The 22,564-nt window shown below is 36.8% G+C and overlaps 3 protein-coding genes and 1 non-coding gene across 5 annotated transcripts in view; 2 read left to right on the forward strand and 2 right to left on the reverse strand.

The window, feature by feature from the left end:
• Nucleotides 1–22,564, forward strand: part of LOC134665312 (pre-piRNA 3'-exonuclease trimmer-like) — a 301,305-nt gene that overhangs the window by 40,268 nt on the left and 238,473 nt on the right. The window lies entirely within an intron of this gene.
• LOC134665332 (troponin C, isoallergen Bla g 6.0101-like) lies at nucleotides 1,949–6,851 on the reverse strand. 2 transcript variants are annotated; one of them, XM_063522263.1, is made up of 6 exons: nucleotides 6,753–6,851; nucleotides 6,631–6,658; nucleotides 5,772–5,915; nucleotides 4,964–5,092; nucleotides 3,539–3,670; nucleotides 1,949–2,259 (listed from the first exon to the last, which is right to left on the reverse strand). In XM_063522263.1, exons 1-6 carry the CDS (start codon nucleotides 6,753–6,755, stop codon nucleotides 2,231–2,233), a joined length of 465 nt encoding a protein of 154 aa, XP_063378333.1. In that variant the 5' UTR covers nucleotides 6,756–6,851; the 3' UTR covers nucleotides 1,949–2,230. The 2 variants fall into 2 exon arrangements, with proteins under 2 accessions (XP_063378333.1, XP_063378331.1); XM_063522261.1 differs by lacking the exon at nucleotides 6,753–6,851 and having other exon boundaries at nucleotides 6,631–6,709.
• Nucleotides 11,562–17,403, reverse strand: LOC134665341 (troponin C, isoallergen Bla g 6.0101-like). The gene is made up of 6 exons (XM_063522271.1): nucleotides 17,326–17,403; nucleotides 17,142–17,169; nucleotides 14,899–15,042; nucleotides 13,748–13,876; nucleotides 12,434–12,565; nucleotides 11,562–11,869 (listed from the first exon to the last, which is right to left on the reverse strand). The coding sequence occupies exons 1-6, from the start codon at nucleotides 17,326–17,328 to the stop codon at nucleotides 11,841–11,843; spliced, it is 465 nt and encodes a 154-aa protein (XP_063378341.1). The 5' UTR covers nucleotides 17,329–17,403; the 3' UTR covers nucleotides 11,562–11,840.
• On the forward strand, nucleotides 14,302–14,373 carry Trnah-gug (transfer RNA histidin (anticodon GUG)). Its single transcript has one exon. It is a non-coding gene; the product is annotated as a tRNA-His (tRNA).

Genomic DNA, 22,564 nt, shown 5'->3' on the forward strand with positions numbered 1-22,564 from the left:
GGAGATAAAGGGAGGGGGGGATGGTCGGACAGACAGGCAGACGCACGAGATATCCTATAAGCGTTCTGTTTTTTCCTTTTGAGGCACGAAACCCAAAAAACGGAGAAAAAGTAGACATGCACTTTCCTTTTAAGTATCAAATCGAGTGTGTAAATTCAATCACGCCATCTTCCGCCATGCAACGAATCAGCCAAGAAAGTTGTTGACCACAAACTCGTAATAACACCATAAGTTAAGGAAACGAAATTTGTACCTTCGTGGTTTCCAGTCCTATTACCAGAACGAGCACGGTTTTAGTAAAGCATTCAGTGGGCTGGAACGAATCTGTTTAGCTGTTATTTTTTTAGACACACATACCTATTATACATATGATGTCAAAAGCATTGTATCAGCAGTAAGGCATCACGTGTGCCGGTGATATCTTATTGAAATAAAAAAGAAAACCCTGGACGCGTATCCAGTTTTTTTAACATGATACCAATATTAATACAGAGCGGGTTCTCCTGATACAGGTATACATATACTTACAAGGAGAACTCAATTGTAATAGTATTCAAATTGTATTGTTTAACACAATAAACATTTTTCATTTTCATTTTCATTTTTTTCATTTTCAAAGTATCCCGCTCGAATTATTACACGAGATTGACGAGATATATTAGAAAGTCAGGTTATAATCTGATTATTTTTCCTTTGCGTATCGCAAGTCACTTATTGCTGCTAAAACCTAAAAGCTGCTAAAAATGTAAACCATTATAAATTATGGCGGTATTGTTTCCAAGTTTTATCGTCTAACTATTCTATACGAGAGCCTCGCAGCAAGTAAAATAGAAGCGAATTGCCATACGATTAAATAAATCGTCTAAGTTATATTGATACTATAAGTACCTACATTTTTGCAAGCGCACAATAGATAATACCTACCTACCTACTTAAATGATAATTTACGTTCTTAGTGGTTTTCCTTATGGACGTAGAAACTGTTTAAAGACGTGATTGAGGGCAAACACAACTATGCAAATAACTTATTTCATAACATAGCTTAAGTTTGGTGTACGTTTCTTTTCATTTGTGGTACCTTTCGAATTAAATGGGGCATAGGTTTGGCAACTAGGTACATATTATTTCAAGTCACTCGATAGTTGAAAAGTTAAAAATTTATTATTATAATAGAAAATAGGTAACCCATGGGATTTAAATGCATTGCAGATAACTTTTAACCTTAAAAATTTTGAATCGTTATTGTATCAAAACCAAAGATTGCAAAATATTGGCAAAAAAAGGCTACAAATTTACAAATTCCTTCAAAATTTGACAATTTTCTCAGTAATCAAAAATTATACTAACAAATCGCAATCAACTGTACATATGTCCTAGATACATGTCGCAATTTACTCGGCATGTTTATCTGGCTTGGCCGCAGTCTGTCATACAACTGGCGCGGGTCCAGCATTTCAGGTGTCGTGCAATCCGTCTCGTCATTCGTCAAGGCGCAGCCAAGTCCAAGGCGAGGCTTTTGCAGCCAAAAAAAGTTGTAACCGTTACAATATGAAGGTCGGATTGAAACGATACGATAAAGTGTGGTTTTTACGTTAGATATAATTATATTAAATATAAGTCGAAATATTAGAAGTCAATATGAATTTAGATGAATAAAATTGTTTGAAAGTAACTTGTCTTTTTTTTAATAACCGCGGGAATGGTACAGTCAGCTATAATAGAAGCGGATGACACGACTGCCACCCCGGATCTTTTCTAAATAGATATTTCTACAATTTTCGCATTGAAAAGTATCTTTCACATTCTATTTAATTGTTGTATAATTAAATAATTATATACAGACATGTCTCTTTTTGCTAAGTTATTTGAGATGTTAGAGATACTTTTGAAGCGTAGTTTGATCCGCAACTTTTGATGCTTACTATGAGTAAGTAAAATAAAATCAAAGTTGAATATTTTAATTTATTATTTATTTAAAATATTTTTAATCACTGCTCGCAGGTTTTTATTTTTTTATAAAATATATATAGTAGGTACCCAATAATAAATACATTAAAAGGTATCATCAAAATTCAACCTTCCAGTGCCTTAAACAGAGTAAAGGCTCAGCAAATTTGAATTTTGGTCGAAACTTAATCTAGATATCACTTAGGTTGTTTAATAATATAGTTAAATAACATATTTATAAATAAACTAATAATATAAAAGAGAATCTAAACCAGCCGGAAATTTATTCACCAGTCATGACTTCAAGGAACTCTGTAACAAAACGAAATAAATTAATGAACAAACAACTAATTAATTCGAGCGTTCCTTAAAAATCTTATAATACTATTAAAGTCGGACCAAGAAAAGTCTGCAGCGGATTTGATAGCCCACGCAGTGTAAGTGTTATTTATGCGTCATAATTTCATAAAAGTTGACGTTTAAAATAACACATGCCAGCCCACGCAGTCGTGGGCTATCAAATCCACTGCAGACTTTTCTTGGTCTGACTCTACGTGGTATTACACATACATATACAGGGTGATTCATGAGACGTGAGCAGGACTAATCCTGGACACTCAGTAACTGATAATTGACCGATCACCGTCGTATTTAGGTGAAACAACCACAATTTTTCCTATTTTTTAACTTTTTGGTGAGGGCAAATTTAATTCTCTACAATCATGGTTACCCTACAAGACCCAATTCATAACCATAAAACCTCTTTAACCGCAATGACAGCATTTGATTACGAAGAAATAAACTGTCAAACTTGAGTGAGATACGAGTTTTCAAAAGTAACCAGACCGTGATGACAGTGATGACAATCAATTTGACACAGAATATCAGTAGTTTAGTATTCTAATTTTAGGGTGACCATGCATGTCGTAAATAAATTTATTAATTTTTTTTTCAACACGAGTAGAAAATTAACGTTAATCTCACTAATACTGATACGAAACAGTTGCTTATAATTTACAAAAGGCGCAGTCTTAGTCCTGCTCACGTCTCCTGAATCACCCTGTATACTCGACTTATAAATTTTATAAATAGTATATATACGTACTCGAAATTGATAGCCTCAACCTTTTTTGTTTAAAAACAACATTCAGGAGAAATTAGGAACGTCAGTTTTGACTTCTAGCTATTACCTATCAGGTAGTGTATGTATTTCTGTACGATCTCGAAAAAAACTATCAAGACAAAATATTGGCTAATAAGACTATCTTGTACATTTTTTAAACTTAACGAATAGTGCAAATGGTCTGATTATATTGAATAAGTTTAGTGCGAAATGAAGACGGAACAGGCAGTACCTAAATATTGACCAAATATTGGTTAAACGCATTTCAAGAATAATTATTCGTTAGCTGCATACTTCCACGTTAGTTATAAAATAAAAATATTGTACAATTGAACAACATTAATCAGCTAAATAAATTCTCAAGTCGACTTCGTCATTTTGAAGACAACCAAAATTCTTAACCGGTTATGTTGTGGCAGCTAACGCTAACTTGTCATACTCGGATGCCGCCTCGAAGTTTAAACTTACCCTCAAAGTCAACAGTGCCTGAGCCATCAGAATCAATATCTTCAATCATGGCGTCCAGATCATCCTTCGGAATAGAAGCGTCAAGTTCCTTGAAGATCTCTCGCAGCACGTCCGTCGTGATGTAACCGTTACCTAGGAACATGAGAAGACCAAGTGGTCAATTGGAGCAGTTAAGAAAATCAAGAAAACCTGTAAGCCAGGATTTCACCGACAAAGCTGTTCAGGATTACGTTTTCATTGCAAAGTAAGTACTTAATGTATAATAAATAATAATTATTGATTGGTACATATAGTTCGTATCAGTCACGATGACGCGCAGATTTGTCAAATCTAACCTAAGGGGTCATCCATTAATTACGTCACACGTTTAGGGGGAGGGAGGGGGTCAAGAAAATGTGACATATTGTGACATGGGGGAGGGGGGAGACACAAACTTTGTGACATCACTTTAACTTCATAGTAACCGAAAATTTATTTAAATTATTTAGTTCGCTGTACATTTAAATAACAAGTTTTTAAAACGAAAATAGTTTTTAATCGTTTAATTTTCTTTCCTAAGCAGTTTTGGGTTATAAAATTACTAATATTTATATCGTCAAAAATATTTTGATAAAATATTAATAATACTTAGGTACTTACTTAATTCGATTTCGCGATTTCGTAGAAAAAAATGTGACGTCACACTAGGTTTGCCAAATGTGACCAAGTGTGACAAGGGGGGGGGGGGAGGGGTCAAAAAACCTAGAAATTGGTGTGACGTAATTAATGGATGACCCCTATAATAACTAAGATGAGACATGACAATAAGAGTCAAGGCACGCGTCTTCGTGAATGACACGATAAATGTATTATTCTTAATTCTACTCAATAAATACCTATTTATTATATTTTAAAATAATAATAGGAAAGTGCACAACCATGAATTATGAAAGTAGGAAGGTCAATGCGCCCAAATTCGTCTGCGGGAAAGTCCATTAACGATCGCGTTTTTCAGACAACAGTTGGTACTAGGTACCTACTAATGTCAACTCTATTGAACAAGCAGCGCTTAGTTTTAGTTCCAGCAGTCAAAAGCAAATAAAAACTATGCTCGTGTATGATACGGAATTTCCCGCTTTTCCCGCCACATTCACTTTAACTTCAATTTTAAATGTAGGTATACCTTGATGCGATATGATATTATATTTAATTTAGGATAAAATTATAGATTTAAACGAATGATGATAGGATTGATTTGATAGTAATAGGAATACAAATACTCGAGTCGCCTACTGACAAAATATATCCCGATGTTCAAAGACATTATGTATAAGAAAAGATATTTTGTGTCAAAACTAAATATCAGAGTCAACTAAGAGTTACTTTTTCTTGACAAACTTACACTTGTATTTCCTTTACAAAATAGTGTATGATATGTCAAATTACCTTCTTTGTCGTATAATCTGAAGGCCTCTCTGAGCTCGGCCGTCATGGCCTCACTGTCTGGCTCCTCTTCCTCTGTGAGGAACTGCGCCGCCAGCTTGCAGAACTCATTGAACTCCAATTCGCCCGAACCTAATGATTTATTTTTTAAATTAGAATTAACTAGGTCTTTCGCCGTTGTTTGATAATGAGAACCAACCGTGGTTGTAACCAAGTGTGGCTCACTCCGCGATCTCGTCGCTTTGCTACAAGTACATCCGTTCCACACCAATTTTGGTGGCTAGCCATTATAACAGCCTATGATCGTAACAGATGAGTCATCTGTACCTAGTACTATGATTTATTCTGTGACTTAACTAACAGTCCTTCGCCGTTGTATATTTAATGTTAATTTAATATTTCCTCGATACTCAGATAAGTTAGTAATACCGATTCCCGGAGCGCAATAATTGCGCTTCATACACATGTACAAACAACAACACTCCTAACATCGGTGGACCTTATTATAAAAGGCATAAGGTCCACCGATGTATAGTTAACGGTGTGGGCGATGGTACAGTCGGCAAAACTATTAGCTTAGCACTCCTGCATACTCCTGCATTGTTTGCAAGGGAGTCGTTTATATCTGCAGCTTACTCTTTGACAGTAAAGTTACAACCCCCACTTTTTTACCAATCTACCTCTATTATCATGACATGTAACAGCGCCATCTGTCATCACACGAAGGCATTAAACTGCAGTAGCTGCCCATGCCCGTGGCATAGAGCGCCATCTACATATTTCATGTAAAACTACTAAGACAATGACTTACCGTCCTCGTCAACCTCGTCAATGATTGCTTTTAAGGAGTCATCATCAATCTCGTGTCCTAACATCTCCAGAATTGTGCCAATCATGTCTGTGCTGATGATTCCTTTCTTCTCATGGTCGAAGGCGTCGAAGGCATTCTTCAGGACTGAGGACAAAATATAATTTTAAAAAGTCTACCTAAATACCTTGATTATTTTTACGTATTCATCTTTCTTCTACGATTGCAACAGATTGGTACTGGTACCTAATATTTAAATTAATTTACTTGGGTTGGTATTCCACTTGTCCAATTTCTTGGTCCAATGTGCATTACGTCTCACTCTCTCACTAAGCAAAATGTGAGACGCAAATACACAGTCTAAATAAAGTGATGTTCAGAATTTCAAGTATTTAAACAGATAGCTTTACCTGACTGGTTATATTATGTATAGTTTTTACCCGACTACGGCAACGCAAAAGGAGGGTTATGATTTATTGTCGCGTTATCTGTCATTTCGACTTAGGCACGTATTTGTAACAAAGGAATAACATAAATTAATTGATTGAGGCTGGTTAAATAATTTTCATGGATAATCGGACTATTGGCTCAAATCATATCACAGAATCAGATCAAACTACATAACTGACTAGGGTTTTAAAAGAAATTACTTCATATAAATATGGCCAAACAAATTACATTCGTAAAAATATTAATCATTCACAGTTACCAAACAAAATAGAATAGGGAAAAGAAATGAGGACTGGAGTGTACTTTCAAAAGGGCTTATTTCTCTATGAACACTATTCAATATTAAGCACTTTTGAAAAGACACTCCTCTAATATTTTATTAAAGTTACATGTATAAGTCACTTTTACTTACGGGTCAATTGAGTCTTATCAAGTTCCTCCTGCACACAGCACATAAAACAAAAATACAATATTAAAAACCTCCACAACATTTTGATGTTCAAACACTAAACAATAGTCACTGAACTTACGCACCATATTTAAATCAGGTCAGTACAGTAGATAGGTTCGCTGTCAAGCAAATACTGTCAATATAATCCAGACTTTGTAGATGTGAGTTTATATTATATGCATAACAAGATTGACGCATTCCGCCTGGGAGGAATAGTTCAGGGGTGTTCAACTGTTTTGGAATTAAATAAGCTATTTGATATAAAACTGTTTAAACGGATTATATCGCTTATAATGAATTTAAAATACATCCCGGCGTTCGAGCCCCTTACAACGTCCGTGGTAAATGGGAGAAAGGAAAAAATAAAAATAAAATTATATCTTTTTAGATATAAGACCGCCTGTTGTTTAAAAACCTCTTCTTCCTGTATTATTTGTATTGTTTTCTGAAATGAGGTGTGCAATAGAGAGTATTTGTATTGTATTGTATATTTATCTTAATTTAAAATTACAATGTGTAAAACTATTCACATACAAAACTTGTAAGTTACTAGTTTTGTAAGTTTTATTATGTTTGTTTATTCCTTTCTTGAAACTTGTATTATTTAATAATGATGACAAAAATTTGAAATGTTTAGTTTAATGTCGTAATAACCGATGGCAATATTAAGTTAATTCATTTCAAATTAGTATATTATTTGCATCTGCCTTTTGCTATGTATCCTATCATATTTTTAGTCATATCGGAGGAACTTTATAAATTGATATTGCTTTAGTGGAGTGGAGTGGAGTATCAGTAAGGTAGAACAGTAGGTAGGGTCATTTTCTTGGGAATCTTACACCACTTTTACCTTAGTATAGCATAAAAAAAGTGATGCAAAAATTACAATATGTATCAGCAATAACCATCTACAACATTTTCTACTGCTTTTTTTGGGTAGCTGCACAGAATCGTCAGGTCCAGTCCACCAAGAAAGTTAGAATACTGATAAAGTCACGCTGTCACGGTACGTCCATCTACCTTATGTTCTTACAGTGATAGATGTTAAGAAAATTGCCTTTAATATTCTTCTTAGTCGGTTCCTCAAGGCTGAGGGTCGTGACCATCAGGAGTGCAGTTCTTCACCACCGCTCTCCAAACCCCCCTATCTTGGGCCAGCTGTATTGACCCCTGGATGTTGACGCCCGTAGCGTCGCGTATGGCATCAGACCACCGAGTTGGAGCCCTGCCTCTACTCCTTCTCCCTTCGACGCACCCAACCAGAACGAGCTTTTCAAAGCTGGACGGGTCTTGGCGGGCCACATGGCCACATGGCCTTTAATATAGGTGAGCAATAAAAACGAAAATATAATAATTTATCAAAAATAATACAGATGGCCTGCATGCCCTGCAAGCAACAGTTGAGCACGTCTGCGGCTCGCTTGGAATCCCATCACCGTCATTACCGTCACCGACTAGTCCATTGCTATCGACGGGGCCGAATTTAGTGCCGCAACTACGTATATAACAACCAAACGCTCTTCATCCCTCTCAGATTAAAGCGAACTAACTCACCTAGCTGATACGTTGCAAAAGAAAACCTAATGCGCGATGATACAGTCTAAATTTGAACGCGCTTAATCCTGAAGTAAGACACTTTGGTTTTAGATAGAAGATTCGGGGTACAGGGGTATAATGATGATTGATGATTAATTTTTTAAACCAAAATAGACCTTAATTGTAAAACGATTGAGATGAAAATCTATTTTAAAATTGAAATACACAAAAGACTTTATGGATATTATCTTTGAGAATAAAATGCATGTGTGAAGAAGGTTCCGGAAGTTATTTTTTATAACAGCTCGATATAAATAAACATTTGATCCATAGAAAACCACAATAATTACGTAGGAAAGTCGCCAAATTTTAAACATAGCCAGTACTTGTTTATATACGAAGGTTTGCATTGACCTTTTCAGATTAACATATATTTATTAAAGGTTAAAAAGGTCCTTCGTTTTCAATATTTATGATGTCCTCAGGTAATCGTGCTGGGCCCAGCATCTTCTACTTAGATAAGGCATGATCTGATCAGCATTGAGATAAGGATATATTATTGGAGTTCCGTTTCCAATTCCAATACTTTCAGCAGAACCATATTAACCTCATGCCGCCTAATGTACATTAGGATGTACAATCAGTTTCGATGGAATGTCAACCTTAATGAAAAACAAATTAGGCAGCATTTCATTTGTCTCGTAAAATTTTCGAACAAATGAAATACAACCCAATTGAAAATACAAAAAGATTCTAATTTCCTTGGCTATAATTTTGTACGGTGGGCGGCACGAGGTTAAAATCTCTGCTTGCATGAACTTCTTGAGAATAATATATCCCTAAAATAATGAAATCGGGTAAAACCTTAAACAGAAAGTTCATATTAAGTAAATAAAATAAAATATTAATTATATTTATCCAATATTATTTCGTTATCGTTGGCAATACATTATTTTTATTTAATTTCCAACATACGATCACCATAATGTGGTAAACCTACGTTCATACCTTAATTTTATAACTACATATTTTAGCTTTACGGAGGTCTAGCCAAACAAAATTGACACGGATTTTTTTCAGTTAAAAATGGTAGGTACTGCATATTATCGTCGTTGCACTTGTAAATTCCGCTAGTGATCTGTAATTTTTTTTAGAAAAAAGCGTTTATTTATTTAGGGTAGTTATATTTCCGTTTTCAAAGATTGTGTTCGATTTTTGAAAACCAAAATTAAACTGTCGAAATTCACAAGCGCAGCGACATTATAGGAGTTAATGAAGCAACACAATTTCTTTTTAAAAATTGGTTCAAAATACATCTTATTCCCCTCCCCCCCCCCCCAAAGCTCTTCCTAATCTAATCACCTAATCGGTACTTCGTTTCGTTTACCCGATGCCATTGGGATATAATATATACCTCTGGCCTTTGGAGTGTTCCCTCCCGACCTTCCACTTACCAAATTACTTACCCTCATTAAGATGTATTATTAAGTGATTACGGACTAGAGATGCCCCGAATAGTGAATTTGGCCGATTACCGAATACAGAATATTCGGCCCGTCTCTCGGCCGAATACCGAAGATTCGGCATGACATGCGAACATTTTGAGTCACAATTATTATGAAAATTGTTCGCCAACAAAGCACAACGTTTGCTAAGATATATTTTTATGTTGAACAGAATCAATGAATGTAGTTAGAGTCAATCAAATCAGACCCATGAAAAAATTAAAATATTTTGCAATCAACAAATGCTCAAAAACGTGTCTTCGTATTTAACTACTTTCCAAGAATACATTTTAAATATTAAATACAGCTAGTTTTTGTATTCGGCCGAATAGTAGGCAACATTCGGCCGAATACCAAATATTCGGTAATTGGCCGAATAGGCCGAATACCGACTAGTTGCCGAATATTCGTGGCATCTCTATTACGGACCCCTGGCCACAGATAAAAAAGTACATAGACTGCATACATCAGTTTTGGTACCAAAACGACTATTATTTTCGTAGTCGACAACTAACATCAAGTGGCGGAATTTTATTATCAGATAATATTATGCATTATTATTATTATGCATTATTATTTGCTTTTATTATCTGGCACATGATTGGCACTTCAGTATCTCGCGGCGAGATAGACTACCCGTCCCACTTTTATTAACCTAGTTAGAAAAAAATTGTTAAATACCAAACGGTGTCGTTAACGCCATCTAGCCGAGAATAGGCCAAAGGTAATGGCGCCATCTATTCGAGAATGACTTTTCCTTGGCCGTCCGAGGCACGTTTTTTTCTTAGACTTTATTTATCTTATACGGAGTTATATATATCTCTGCTATGGAGTAAGCAATCTGTGTTTACTATATTTCTCTTTGTCCCTGGCGTGGAGATTGTCCATATTACGAGTATTCGCGTACATTTCTAAATAAGTTCCAATCAGATTACGGAGCTTTCGGATTTATGTTGGGATTTTTTGTTGGCTTTACAGGGTGAAATTGATAACCAAATGATAACATCGGAAGAGCTGTTATTTATGATTGACCCCCGGAGCAAAAAAGAGGGGTGCTATACCACTTAACCTCTATTGTGCGTGTGTCTGCCTGTGGCACTGTAACTCTTAGGGTCGTTTGCACCAAACCGTATGCCACCATTAAAGCGTTCGCTAAATTTTATTGTATGGGAAGTATCATAGACCTCTGCTCCGTGACGGTGATCAGTCTGTTAGTCTGATCAAGCTGGTTTTGGTGCAACTGGCCCTGATTGTTTTATTCTAAATACCTCTTTTTGGTAATGGGGTTGTGCACAAATCACGCGAGGTGTTTTCGGCTACTTTTTGACCCCCCCTCCTCCTTGGTGATATTGGGTGAGGTTTTTGGCTACCCCTCCTCCGCCCACACAACCTCACGTGAATTTTTTGAATTTTTTTCATTCGACCTTTTTCATTTCATTTTTAAGATAAATAGAGAGATTTAACGAAACCGAGAAAAAGTATCTACTCACGTGGTAGGTTTTTTTTTCTTAGTTTCGTTCACTGTAGAAAAATACACGTGAGGTTTTTCTTATACCCCCCTCCCCCAACCTGATCTATCGTGATTTTTTCGTGACCCCCCCCTCCCCCTATCGAACTTCGCGTGATTTGTGCACAATCCCTATGCTATTAAAGAATGGGAGATACTTCTGACGCGTATTCTGATCCACTACGTTATTTAAATACCTAAAGATACAGACTATACATGTGAATTTGAAATTAATTGAAAACTGCTGAATCGATTTCAATGGAACTCACAATCAAGCATATTACGGCGACTACAGATCGATAGCTCTGTTATTCATGTGGTATTAAACAAATTAAACGCAAGTATATTTGTAATTAATTATTTATTAAAAGATCCCCTGCGAGCAGTGTTTGTACCTACATTATGAGTAAAATATTTACAAAATACAATTATGTATATAGATTTCATCAAAATTCAATCTGTCATAGTCTCAGACTTCAAAATTGAATTTTGGTCGTAGCTTAATCTAAATTTATATCACTTTGTTTAGCTTAAGAATTAACATTATTATAGCTAAATAATACTAACATGGGAAAAAGGGCTTATAATTAGTAGACTTATAAGCTAAATTCGACTGTTGAAGTTTATTCACCAGTCATGACTTCAAGGAATTCTGAAACAGAAATAATTAATGTCATTTATAAAACCCTGTAGGCATTTTGGAAAAAAAAAGAGGAGAAGGTTCTAAATTCGTCAGAATTTAGTTTTTTTTTATTTTTATGTATGTTCGCCCATTACTTGGAGATTATTAAGGGCCCCACAGATTACCATATCGCCGGAGGATATCAGCCTGTCAGTTGCTCGGAACTTCACCTTTTGCGATCACTGCGATTAACTGACAGGCTGATCGTCGTCACTGAACTGCTAATCTGTGGGCCCCTTTAGACCAATTTCGAATATTACATTTATTTTTTGTTTGGTTTTAAACAAAGGTCGTCAGATTAGATTAATTCCAATGTTAGTAGACGTGCCTAATGTACTTCTAATAGGGTTGGCCGGTCGAAGTATTTAGAGGATGGCGCTAGATTGCCCTGTCAATCCCTAGAATTGTGTCAATTTTTTTTCATAGAATTGAATGCCCTGGCTCATAGACCTAAACTAGTGAAAGGGGTAAGCTATGATGGGCATCTATGCAAACCTTTGACAGTTGCCAACCCCATTATGTTTTAAAATGTACCCTCAAAGTCCACGGTGCCCGAACCGTCAGAGTCGATGTCCTCAATCATGGCGTCCATGTCATCCTTCGGGATGGAGCTGTCCAGCTCCATGAAGATCTCACGCAGCACGTCTGTGGTGATGTAGCCGTTACCTGATACAAATTAATTCATAATTTATTTATTTGCGTAAAAAAAAAAGAAAAAAAGATAGTAGGTACATACAGGCTGATATAAGGTTACACATAGGAATCAACTACGTCGTCGCATAGAGACATGCAATTATAACCCCCTAATTCGTAAACGTCTACTAAAGTTGTCAATAATCTACCTGCCGATAATAATCTACGTCAGCAACGCAGCCATCGCCGAGTATCTGAAGTGGAGCAGCAGCCTGGAAGACTTCGTCATCGAGCGTCTCGCGCGGGGCATGTTCGACCGCGCGGACAACTCCGACCACGAACACATACGCGGGATCGCGCCTCATCACGCGCGCCCGCCGGACCAACGCGGGGCTCGGCATCTCGCCCGAGCCCTCCTACACACCAACACACAAGAAGAAGAAGAAGAAGAAAACACGCACTCACCACACCGGATGCCGCCTACACAACCGTAGGCACGACGCACACGCCAGCCTAAGCTGCCGGTCGCCTTCCCTGCTTCCCCGACGCCCGGCCCCGCTCAAACGGTATCACCGGGCTAGGGGTCGCGGGGTTGGATAAACGGCCGGTAGCGAGAAAGCTGGCCCACAATGGACACACAGCCGTCCCCAAAATGACGAGCGACTGACCGCCCCACAAGGTGGGGCGCGACCGGAGACAGCCTCCGCAGCCGGAAGGCGGAAGAGGCCTCTCGCACCCCTTCAAAAGGGTGCCGAATGACACTACTACTACGATAATAATCTACTTGAAACTAAACTACTCTACTCTACTTGACTTACTCTAAACTACTTGAAATGTCTATAAGGTCAGGTGGGGCGACAGAGAGATAGTTTATTTTTATTTGACGTTTAAAATAACATTTGCACTGCATGTGCTATCAAAATCTATGCAGACTTATCTTGGTCTAACTCTAGAATATTTTTTTTCTGATGTTAATAGGTCCTCGCTTTCAGTACGGGCGCTGAACTATATAGAATTGACCCATATGAGGTATCTAAAGTAATAGAAAAAGAAGTTAACTCTAGAAATAATATCAAGACATATCCTTTACCTTCTTTGTCGTATAATCTGAAGGCCTCTCTGAGCTCGGCCGTCATGGCCTCACTGTCTGGCTCCTCCTCCTCTGTGAGGAACTGCGCCGCCAGCTTACAGAACTCATTGAACTCCAATAATTACCTTCTTTGTCATATAATCTGAAGGCCTCTCTGAGCTCGGCCGTCATGGCCTCACTGTCTGGCTCCTCTTCCTCTGTGAGGAACTGCGCCGCCAGCTTACAGAACTCATTGAACTCCAATTCGCCCGAACCTATAGTCACAGAAAATATGAATGAATTCATTGATGGATGAGTTCATTCCTCCATGTACTTTTACGGCTGATGGTACGTGTAACCAACATACTCGTGTATACAGGGTGGCCAAAAAATAAGTGCATACGCGTTGCCAGGGAGGTTTTGGGATTATACTGAGCAACTTTTACTATGGGACCAACCCCGAAATCGCGAAAAAAATTTACCCTCCCATAGAAAATGGACCGGCCAAAATGTATGAAACAGCCAAATTTTATTTGGCGATTTCCGGGTCGGTCCCATAGTAAAACCTCCCTGGCAAGGGGAATGGACTTATTTTTTTGGCCACTCTGTACGGTTGGATAACTATGATGATGATAGTAATGTTTTACAATGCCAATACAACAAGATTGTTAAATTCGCCCTCGTCTCTCAAGCCTCGATAGCCGTGATCGTCTAGTGGTTAGGACCCTACGTTGTGGCCGTAGTAACCCAGGTTCGAATCCTGGTCACGGCAATGCAGTAGCATTGTCACGGAGAGGTGCTTTTTTGCTTTTTCATGTTATTGTATTTTGTTTTTCTTTTCGTCTTTTATTTCTTTTTTCTTTATTTTAAGAACGCATTTGCTCATAAATTATTATTGCAAAAAGTTACCGTAAAAGTATTCATACGTTTTATTAAAATTTATGAGAAATAATATACGTACAAAATATTTTTTTTGTAATAATAATTTTATAAACGAAACTTATTTATGTAGTTTAAATTACAAAAAAATATTTCTCTATTATTCATGAACTGAAGAAAGATAAATATTTCGACAACTTGTTACCTACATAAATAAAATGTGACAAGTTTAATTATATATTATTATAACAACAATTTATAACATTATAAAGTACTTATATAAAATTTATAATCTTTAGTTATTTCAACTTTTGATGACAGCGCCATCTATGCTTACAAGAGAGAATTAAGTACACCGGTCCACGGCTATCAGCGCCATCTAGCTAATACACACGGAACTTCTATGATGCAGCCTTACCATCCTCGTCAACTTCTGCTATAATTTCTTTCAAGGAATCGTCATCAATCTCGTGTCCTAACATCTCCAGAATGGTGCCAATCATGTCTGTGCTTATGACTCCTTTCTTCTCGTGGTCGAATGCGTCGAAGGCATTCTTCAGAACTGTGGGCAAAGTTATGAATAGGGTGACTGCTATTATAGTTATTGGCATTTTTTTTTTTATGAATGGGCTTACTCATGGCCACAGACTAGCCGAGGCGTAGACGTGGCCTACGATGGAGCGAGCTCGCCCAGAAGGTGCCTGTTCACTCTTGATTTGAAGGTTGCCGGGTTATAAGAACACGGAAATATAGACGCCGGCAAGGAATTCCATTCCTTGGCAGTGCGCATAAGGAAAGTAGAAGCAAAGCGCTTCGTGCGAATTGGTGGAATATCTACCAAGTAAGGATGGAAACCGGCCGTGCGTCTAAAAGTCCGATGGTAGAATGGGGACGGTGGAATAAGCTCGTGTAGCTCTTGGGCACACTCCCCGAAGTGCAACCTGTAGAATACCGACAGGCTGGCGACTTTCCGCCGATGGGCATCCTAACAAATCAGAAAGAAACAAGCGAAGAGATATATATTTTAAGAGTGGCCTATAACTGTAGCAGTTAACCTATTATACCTATGTACACATAGACGCACATGTAAAATGAAGGGTGTAACTACTTACGACAGGTAATATACTTACGTGGTGCCAGATGAAAATACATTTATCAAATTGATTGGCTCAATCGACATGGGAATATTTTGTACTTAGTAACCCAATCTTAATTCAATTTTATTAAAACTCTAGTAAAGTTTACAAAACAAATGATAGCATTTTTTTAATAGAGGGCGCTTACTGTCGTAGTATCAGGTTACATTTTTCACACGTAAATGGAGGTAGGTATGTACGTAACTCTCGTGCTTTAATTAACTAATGAAACAAATAAAGTATGAATTAATTTTATAATATACTTAATGCATATCTTTTTGGTAAGCTGTTCAAACACTCAAGCTCTGGAAGTTTATTTTAATTTGAGGCTACAGTAATATCAACATCAACATCAACATTTATTCAGCAAATAATGTTGTAAAAGGCATTTTATTAAAAAAAGACGTTTTATGACATCCTCATTGAGTCATGACACTCATGACGCTATTACTAAAATTATAAGGAAACTAGTCTAGGTTTAAAAAAATATCGTTTAATTATGATCTAAGAACAGGTAAGGCAATATTATTTATTGATGTAGGAAATTGTTTGCCTATGGTTCCCATCGAAAGATAAACTTTACCCACCAAGAGCAAGACAATTATAATTATCACAAGCACTGGTGGCAATGGGCACTTTCTCAAGTTCTTAAAGTGTCATTAAAACGTCCAACTTCGCGTTCATTATATTGTTTCTCTTCCAAATAGTTGCCGGAAGTCGTTTTGTGTAAAGAGAACTTAAACTGTCTCAATGAAATCTCACGAGTCAACGAAAAGTTAGTGATTATACTTCGTTTTTTTAGCATTAGAAATTAGGTAAACAATCTTGATGTGTCATTTAATTGAAAAACACATTTTAAAAATAAGTTACGGCAAATATGTAACAATTATGAATCTAATACGAACATTTATATTCTTCTGCTTTCATAAGTAATAGTTATTGATTTTTAAAAAGCGTTTTTCAATTAAAAGACATGTCAAGGTCGCTTACCTTCTTTCAAGTTCTTTCTAATGCTAAAAAAAACGAACTATAGAGGCGCGAACATTTGTCAATTTTATTGTGTGCTTTAGGAAGACGTTATTAAATATTTAATGATGTGACTGAAATCTTCTTGGTTTTATTACGAATGTGTATAGTCCTCTTATGAAGATAGCAACTACTAAATAATATTCGTAAAAGTAGCTTCTTTACTCTTTGTAGTTTATTTTTTTTATACAAAATGTTGATTAATAATACAAATGACTTCTTCTTTTGTAATAATTTCTTAGCTTATAAAGATTATACTACGCGCTAGGTACTGTTTGTAAAACGTAGCTTATTGTTTTACAATATGTTGACATCAATTCAAAGGTTATCTTTTATTGACAAATATTATATTAAAACATTTAATTATAATAAGTCATCATGTTTTGTGTTATTATGTATTGTCACATTGGACTGAATTAAATGAAATAAGTACCTATCAAAGCTTCAATGATTTTTGAAGATTATTTCGTGATGGTCAATTAAAGGCACAGTTACTTACGGGTCAGCTGGTTCTTGTCAAGTTCTTCCTGCACACAGGACATAGAAGAAAAAAAGAACAGAATTAATAAAAAAATCCAGTACATTTTAGTAACAATCACCAAATCGCCTTTGCCCAGCAGTGGGACACCAAAGTAGGCTAGCAAAAAAAAAATCACTAAGCACTTATGACTAAACCAACGCACCATTTTTAATGAGGTATAATAGATACGTTGACTATCTCGAGCAGTTTCTGACAGTCAAAGTGATCCTGACTTTGGGTACACAGGTAATATATATCATATGATCGATGTATTCCGATTGGGCGGGATGATTTCAGAGGTGCTCAACTGTTTTGGATTGCACTTAAATTAATTGTTTCTGTCAATCAACTTTATTCTGTCGCTTTCGTAACAACTAGTGCCTACGTCAAATCATGGGATTAGTTGTCAAGCGGGCTCCAGGCTCCCATGAGCCGTGGCAAAATGCCGGGATAACGCGAGGAAGAAGAATCAACTTTATTCTGTTCCAATATTCGAATGACATTTTTGTAAATATTTAAAACAAACAAATGTTGTTTTAAGCAAATTATTTGGCTGCAATGCAAGCTAACCTTTCGGAGATTGACGATGAGGTTGAGGATATTAAACATTGTTTCATTGTAAAATTATTTGCGTTGCTCCAACATAAATACTTCGTTGCAGTGCTACATCAGTTACCGGGAAACGAAATGAAATAAACTCTACCCAGTTAGAGGTCGCCGTGATTAAAGGATAAATGCAGCGAATGTCCCAGGTAAGAATTAAATATAATCTCGTATCTAGGCTGGCTTCGAAATGAAAAGACATCTGTTTGCGTCTAACGTTTTTATATTGCTTAGATGTTCAACAAAATTAAGCTGTAGTAACGCTAACTTAAAACACAAGATATAATGTAAAACCATTAACACTGGTTGGCTCGATTTTTGTCAATCCGGTTCAGGTGTGATATAGGTACCTACATTTGTTGCAAAAATGGAACGAATTGTGGACACCTTAGTGGACACATTCATTCAGTATGAGGTACAAAATATTGTAACTGCTATTTGGTATTTTATACTAGGTTGTTTATTATAAAAATATAGCATAACATGTACATATGTGGGTCTCCATTGTTCCCCATAAAGTTTTAAGTCATAATGTATTGTTTGTCCGAACTTTCGTTAGTCCTAATTTGGTTTTTCTCAGAATCGTGAAACTTTTTCAGGATTACCATAAAACAAACCTAACCTAACCTAACCCATCTATAGGAAAACCTTGTGAAAATCCTGAAAAGTTTACGGTTTCAGCATTCTGACTAATGATAATCTAACAATCATTACATTATGACTTTCAATAATTATGTCAAACAATAGGATCCGTATGCATGTATTTTGTTGTCAAAACATAGGTATATTCATGTCAACACAAATATTTTCACATCTTGTTAATGTTACATATCAACAGTTTTTATTTTTCTGCTCCACCAATAAATGACCTATAAAACTGAATGGCCTGTGCAACAGATGGGTGGCATCCCGGCTTGCGTTGACTCCCGGAAACATGGAGTATATTACCCTCGACGGTCGGGCTCGGGTCACCCCGTCGATAGGAACTACCGGCGCCTATTTCACCTCCAGACAAATGATACACTGACACTGGGCCCGATTCGGATTCTGAAATAGACATCTATTAGATATCTTTTAGACATCACCAAGATACGATAACGATAAGTTAAAGATCTAACCTGTCAAATTTGACATTTGCGCGATTCTGGAGATACTCTTGAACAGTATTGGCCGAAACGTTAATGCAATTAAAAATGTTAGCCATTAACCATTATAAATTGAACCTTAAACCGTAACGGACGATTACAGTTTACAATTAAATTTATAATGGTTAATGGCCAACATTTTCAATTGCATTAACGTTTCGGCCAACACTGCTCTTGAACGATTTCCACAGGATATGACTTAGAGATCCAATTCACATCTAATAGATATCTTACTCTATCTAACGTAAAGTGACATTGGTTGCCCGAATTGCGCTGCAAAAGGGAACTAGTTGATATCTAAACTATAACGTATCTCGAATGGATCTAATACGTGTCGTCTCTTGTGAATATCTTGAAGTTCGAATACGGCAGACTGACAATTGCCTGTACATTTCCGAATCGATAGTACCTACATAACATCAACACATATTTACTTGTTGGACCGAAATGTACCACGATTTGTCATTGTCAGGTGGTAATTAAAAGAACAAGAGGATATTTTTACAGGTGCGCAGATACTAATATAAAAATGTTTTAAAGAAGTATCTTTTATTATAATACTTACTGGTTTTAAGTTATAAAAATTAAGGACCTAAAAACGGTTGTGCACGGCTGCGGCTTGTGCGGAATCTCAACACTTTCAAGTGCATTAATTGCTATCAACGACTAATTTAGTGCCGCTATTAATGTCGCCAACCACCCGTCAACCCTTCAGGCCCAGTGAGCACTAAATCGATCAATTACTCCAATCCATTTGCACACTTACCACAATGTCGATTAGGTCCAAAATGCAACTTGTTTATACATTCAAACTTCAGTTTCAGTGTTGAAAAGCAACTTCGTAGAGCAGAAGAATAATGAAGCTTTAATTAACTACGTCAAATGAAAATATACCTTATTAGTGATGCTTTACGAAACAAAATAGTATCACAAATTATCAGACTAAAGGCTTTTCGTCGTATATGAGTTGACTTGTTACTTTTTTAGAGATACGCTTGGAATCACAGGTAGAAAAATTAAACGATGACAAGCGGCAGACAGGCTGTTTTCAATCAAAAAGGGACTTTATTATAGTGTTATTTAAGGTACAATGTTGTTTTAAAAATAAAATGCACAATAGACATTTGTCTTTTAGGTCACAGCTACATGTGAAAGACAAGGATGTCCCGGTAGTTCAATAAATACGTCATTCATTAATCATTATTCATCAACGTTATACCTGGTTGATAGTGTATATTTGTATCCGTGACATTGTTGTCGAGGAAAGCTAGCTTCGAGATATATTTATACATGGCAATCAATTGTGAAATATATTTTTTAGCATCATATGCAGTACCGTCTTTACCATATGGGCACACGGGGTCCGTGCCCAGGGCCCCCATCCTCATGGGGCGCCGAAGGACAGACAGTAACAGTATATTTGATTACCCATAATTAATAGAAGATCATAGTAGAAAAATGTTAGTTTAATTCGCTTTCTTTGCTTTGCAAAATGGCCCCAAATTCTTATGTGCCCAAGGGCCCCGGCATAGTTTAAGACGGCCCTGACCATATGTATTTTATTCATGTTTGTAGAGTAGAGGCTTGGATAAGCACAAAGCTGATTTTATATGACTTATTTAAATCGCTAAGAATACTTACTCGTATCTCCTATACGTCCTCGTTCTCCTGTACGGTTACCATCAGTTTGTCACTGACATAAACGCCGTCGAGAACGTAATTTACTTTCTATACATCCCGTTTGCACTAATATGCGAGTGCGAGCGAGATGTATAGAAAGTAAATAACGTTCTCGACGGCGTTTATGTCAGTGACAAACTGATGGTAACCGTACTAAGCTATGAGCTTTCTACGCTACACGAATAATCCTCGAGCGGCATTCAAAATTACAAAATGATCTCATAATGACATCACTTAATTAAAAAAAATCTTGTACGATCCTCGAATCTAGAGGTAATTAGGCGACCGACTAATTTCTCGCTTCAGCATCGGCATTGCTATTCAGCGTGATAATGCAGCTACCATTATTGATACCGTACCTAATAAAGTTTAGGCCCTATAGGTGAATACATATAATAGTATAAGTATCAGTTAAACATATAATAGCTTCTGCAAGCGAAGCTTAGTCTGCGTAGAATTATGATGATTGTTAAAAACTATCCTGTCCTTCCCGAGCATCAAACTATCTCCACACCAAATTTCATATAAATCGGTATAACCGTGAAAAGATAACAGACAGACAGAGTTGTTTCTATAAGATTTGTCCTTATTTCAATAAGATTAATTTGTTAATCTCGAATGCTGCTACTGTACAAACAGCAACACTCTTCACTGTCCATCGGTGGACCTTATGCCTTTTGTAATAAGGTTTACGAACTGTCTGTTAACATTGTGGGCCTAAATCTCAGGCGGCTGCCGCCCGCCGACAGACATCTCTAGTAATATTTATAGTCCATTTGCACACTCGTTATAATTGCTTCAGTAAGCGAGAGAAGCAAACAACTTCAGTTTCATAATTGCTACAACGCTTGAAATAACGCTGTCTCTTACCAACTTTTAGTTTAAAACAGAGACACGAACATCATTCTAGCGGTGTAGCGTTTTTATTATAAATAATGTGCAGTATAAACAACGCACTCGACATATACATATTAACTCTCTTTCGTTGTATAAAATGTGGTTGACTGTTATAAATGATGTCGTTATTTGCGTGCTGAGGCGATTAGCTGTCAACCGCGCTGTGACCAACATTATTTATAACAACGTTGCTACATTTCGCATCGTAAAATCTATGTTTATTAAGATAATTAATATAATTAGTAATTACGATATGGTTTAATTAATCAATATTTATAATAAAGTAGTGTAGACCATTTTCCGAAAGATCGAGAGAGAGAAAGACTAGATTCTATTATTTGGTTTAATTTTCGAGTCATATTCTTTTTTTCTTTATTTATCTTTCTTCTTAGGCTAGGTCATTTATAATATGAATATAAAAGTAAAATATAAAAACACTTACAAAACAATAAAAAATACATATAAACACATTATAAAAAACCTAACCTAGGGTGCCGCCGGCAGCGGGGCAGGGCCCAAGCTGCCGGTGGTCAGGGCCGCAGAGTGAGGAACCGACGTACTATACGCGCCGTGTCCAAAATTACATTCCATTTCCGTGTCTGTTATATTCTTTTTTATTCATCATTTCTCTTAGGCTAGGGTCTTTATAATATGAATATAAAAGTAAAATATAAAAACACTTACAAAACAATAAAAAATACATATAAACACATTATAAAAAACCTAACCTAGGGTAGCGCCAGCAGCGGGGCAAGGCCCAAGCTACCGGTGGTCAGGGCTGCAGAGAGAGGAACCGACGTACTATCCGCGCCGTGTCCAAGATCACCGCCTTCTGCATCTGTCCCTTGATCCAACCACCTAGCGAGAGTCTCTCGAGATGTTGGTCGAGAAACGACTATCGGGACAATGATCGTCGAATCAACATCCCACATGGCGGTTATCTCGTGAGCCAAGTCTAGGTACTTACTGGACTTGTCCTTCTCGGCCTTCACGACATTCTCATCATGGGGGATGGTGATGTCAACGAGCACGGCCCGACGTTGCGGTCGATCTATTATCACAATATCAGGCTTATTG

The sequence above is a fragment of the Cydia fagiglandana genome, chromosome 6 (assembly GCF_963556715.1).
Source record: "Cydia fagiglandana chromosome 6, ilCydFagi1.1, whole genome shotgun sequence".
NCBI lineage: Eukaryota > Metazoa > Arthropoda > Insecta > Lepidoptera > Tortricidae > Cydia > Cydia fagiglandana.

Bases quoted from the DNA above. Each gene is read 5' to 3' on its own strand.
- LOC134665332 (XM_063522261.1), bottom strand. From the start codon at position 6,709: ATGTTGTGGAGGTTTTTAATATTGTATTTTTGTTTTATGTGCTGTGTG. The intron at 5,916-6,630 runs GTAAGTAAAAGT...TTTTGTCCTCAG, and splicing joins TGATAAGACTCAATTGACCC to TCCTGAAGAATGCCTTCGAC. The intron at 2,260-3,538 runs GTAAGTTTAAAC...GTTTTGTTACAG, and splicing joins AGGCACTGTTGACTTTGAGG to AGTTCCTTGAAGTCATGACT.
- LOC134665341 (XM_063522271.1), bottom strand. The intron at 13,877-14,898 runs GTAAGGCTGCAT...CTGTGACTATAG, and splicing joins AGCAGAAGTTGACGAGGATG to GTTCGGGCGAATTGGAGTTC. The intron at 12,566-13,747 runs GTAATTATTGGA...AATTTGTATCAG, and splicing joins CAGATTATATGACAAAGAAG to GTAACGGCTACATCACCACA.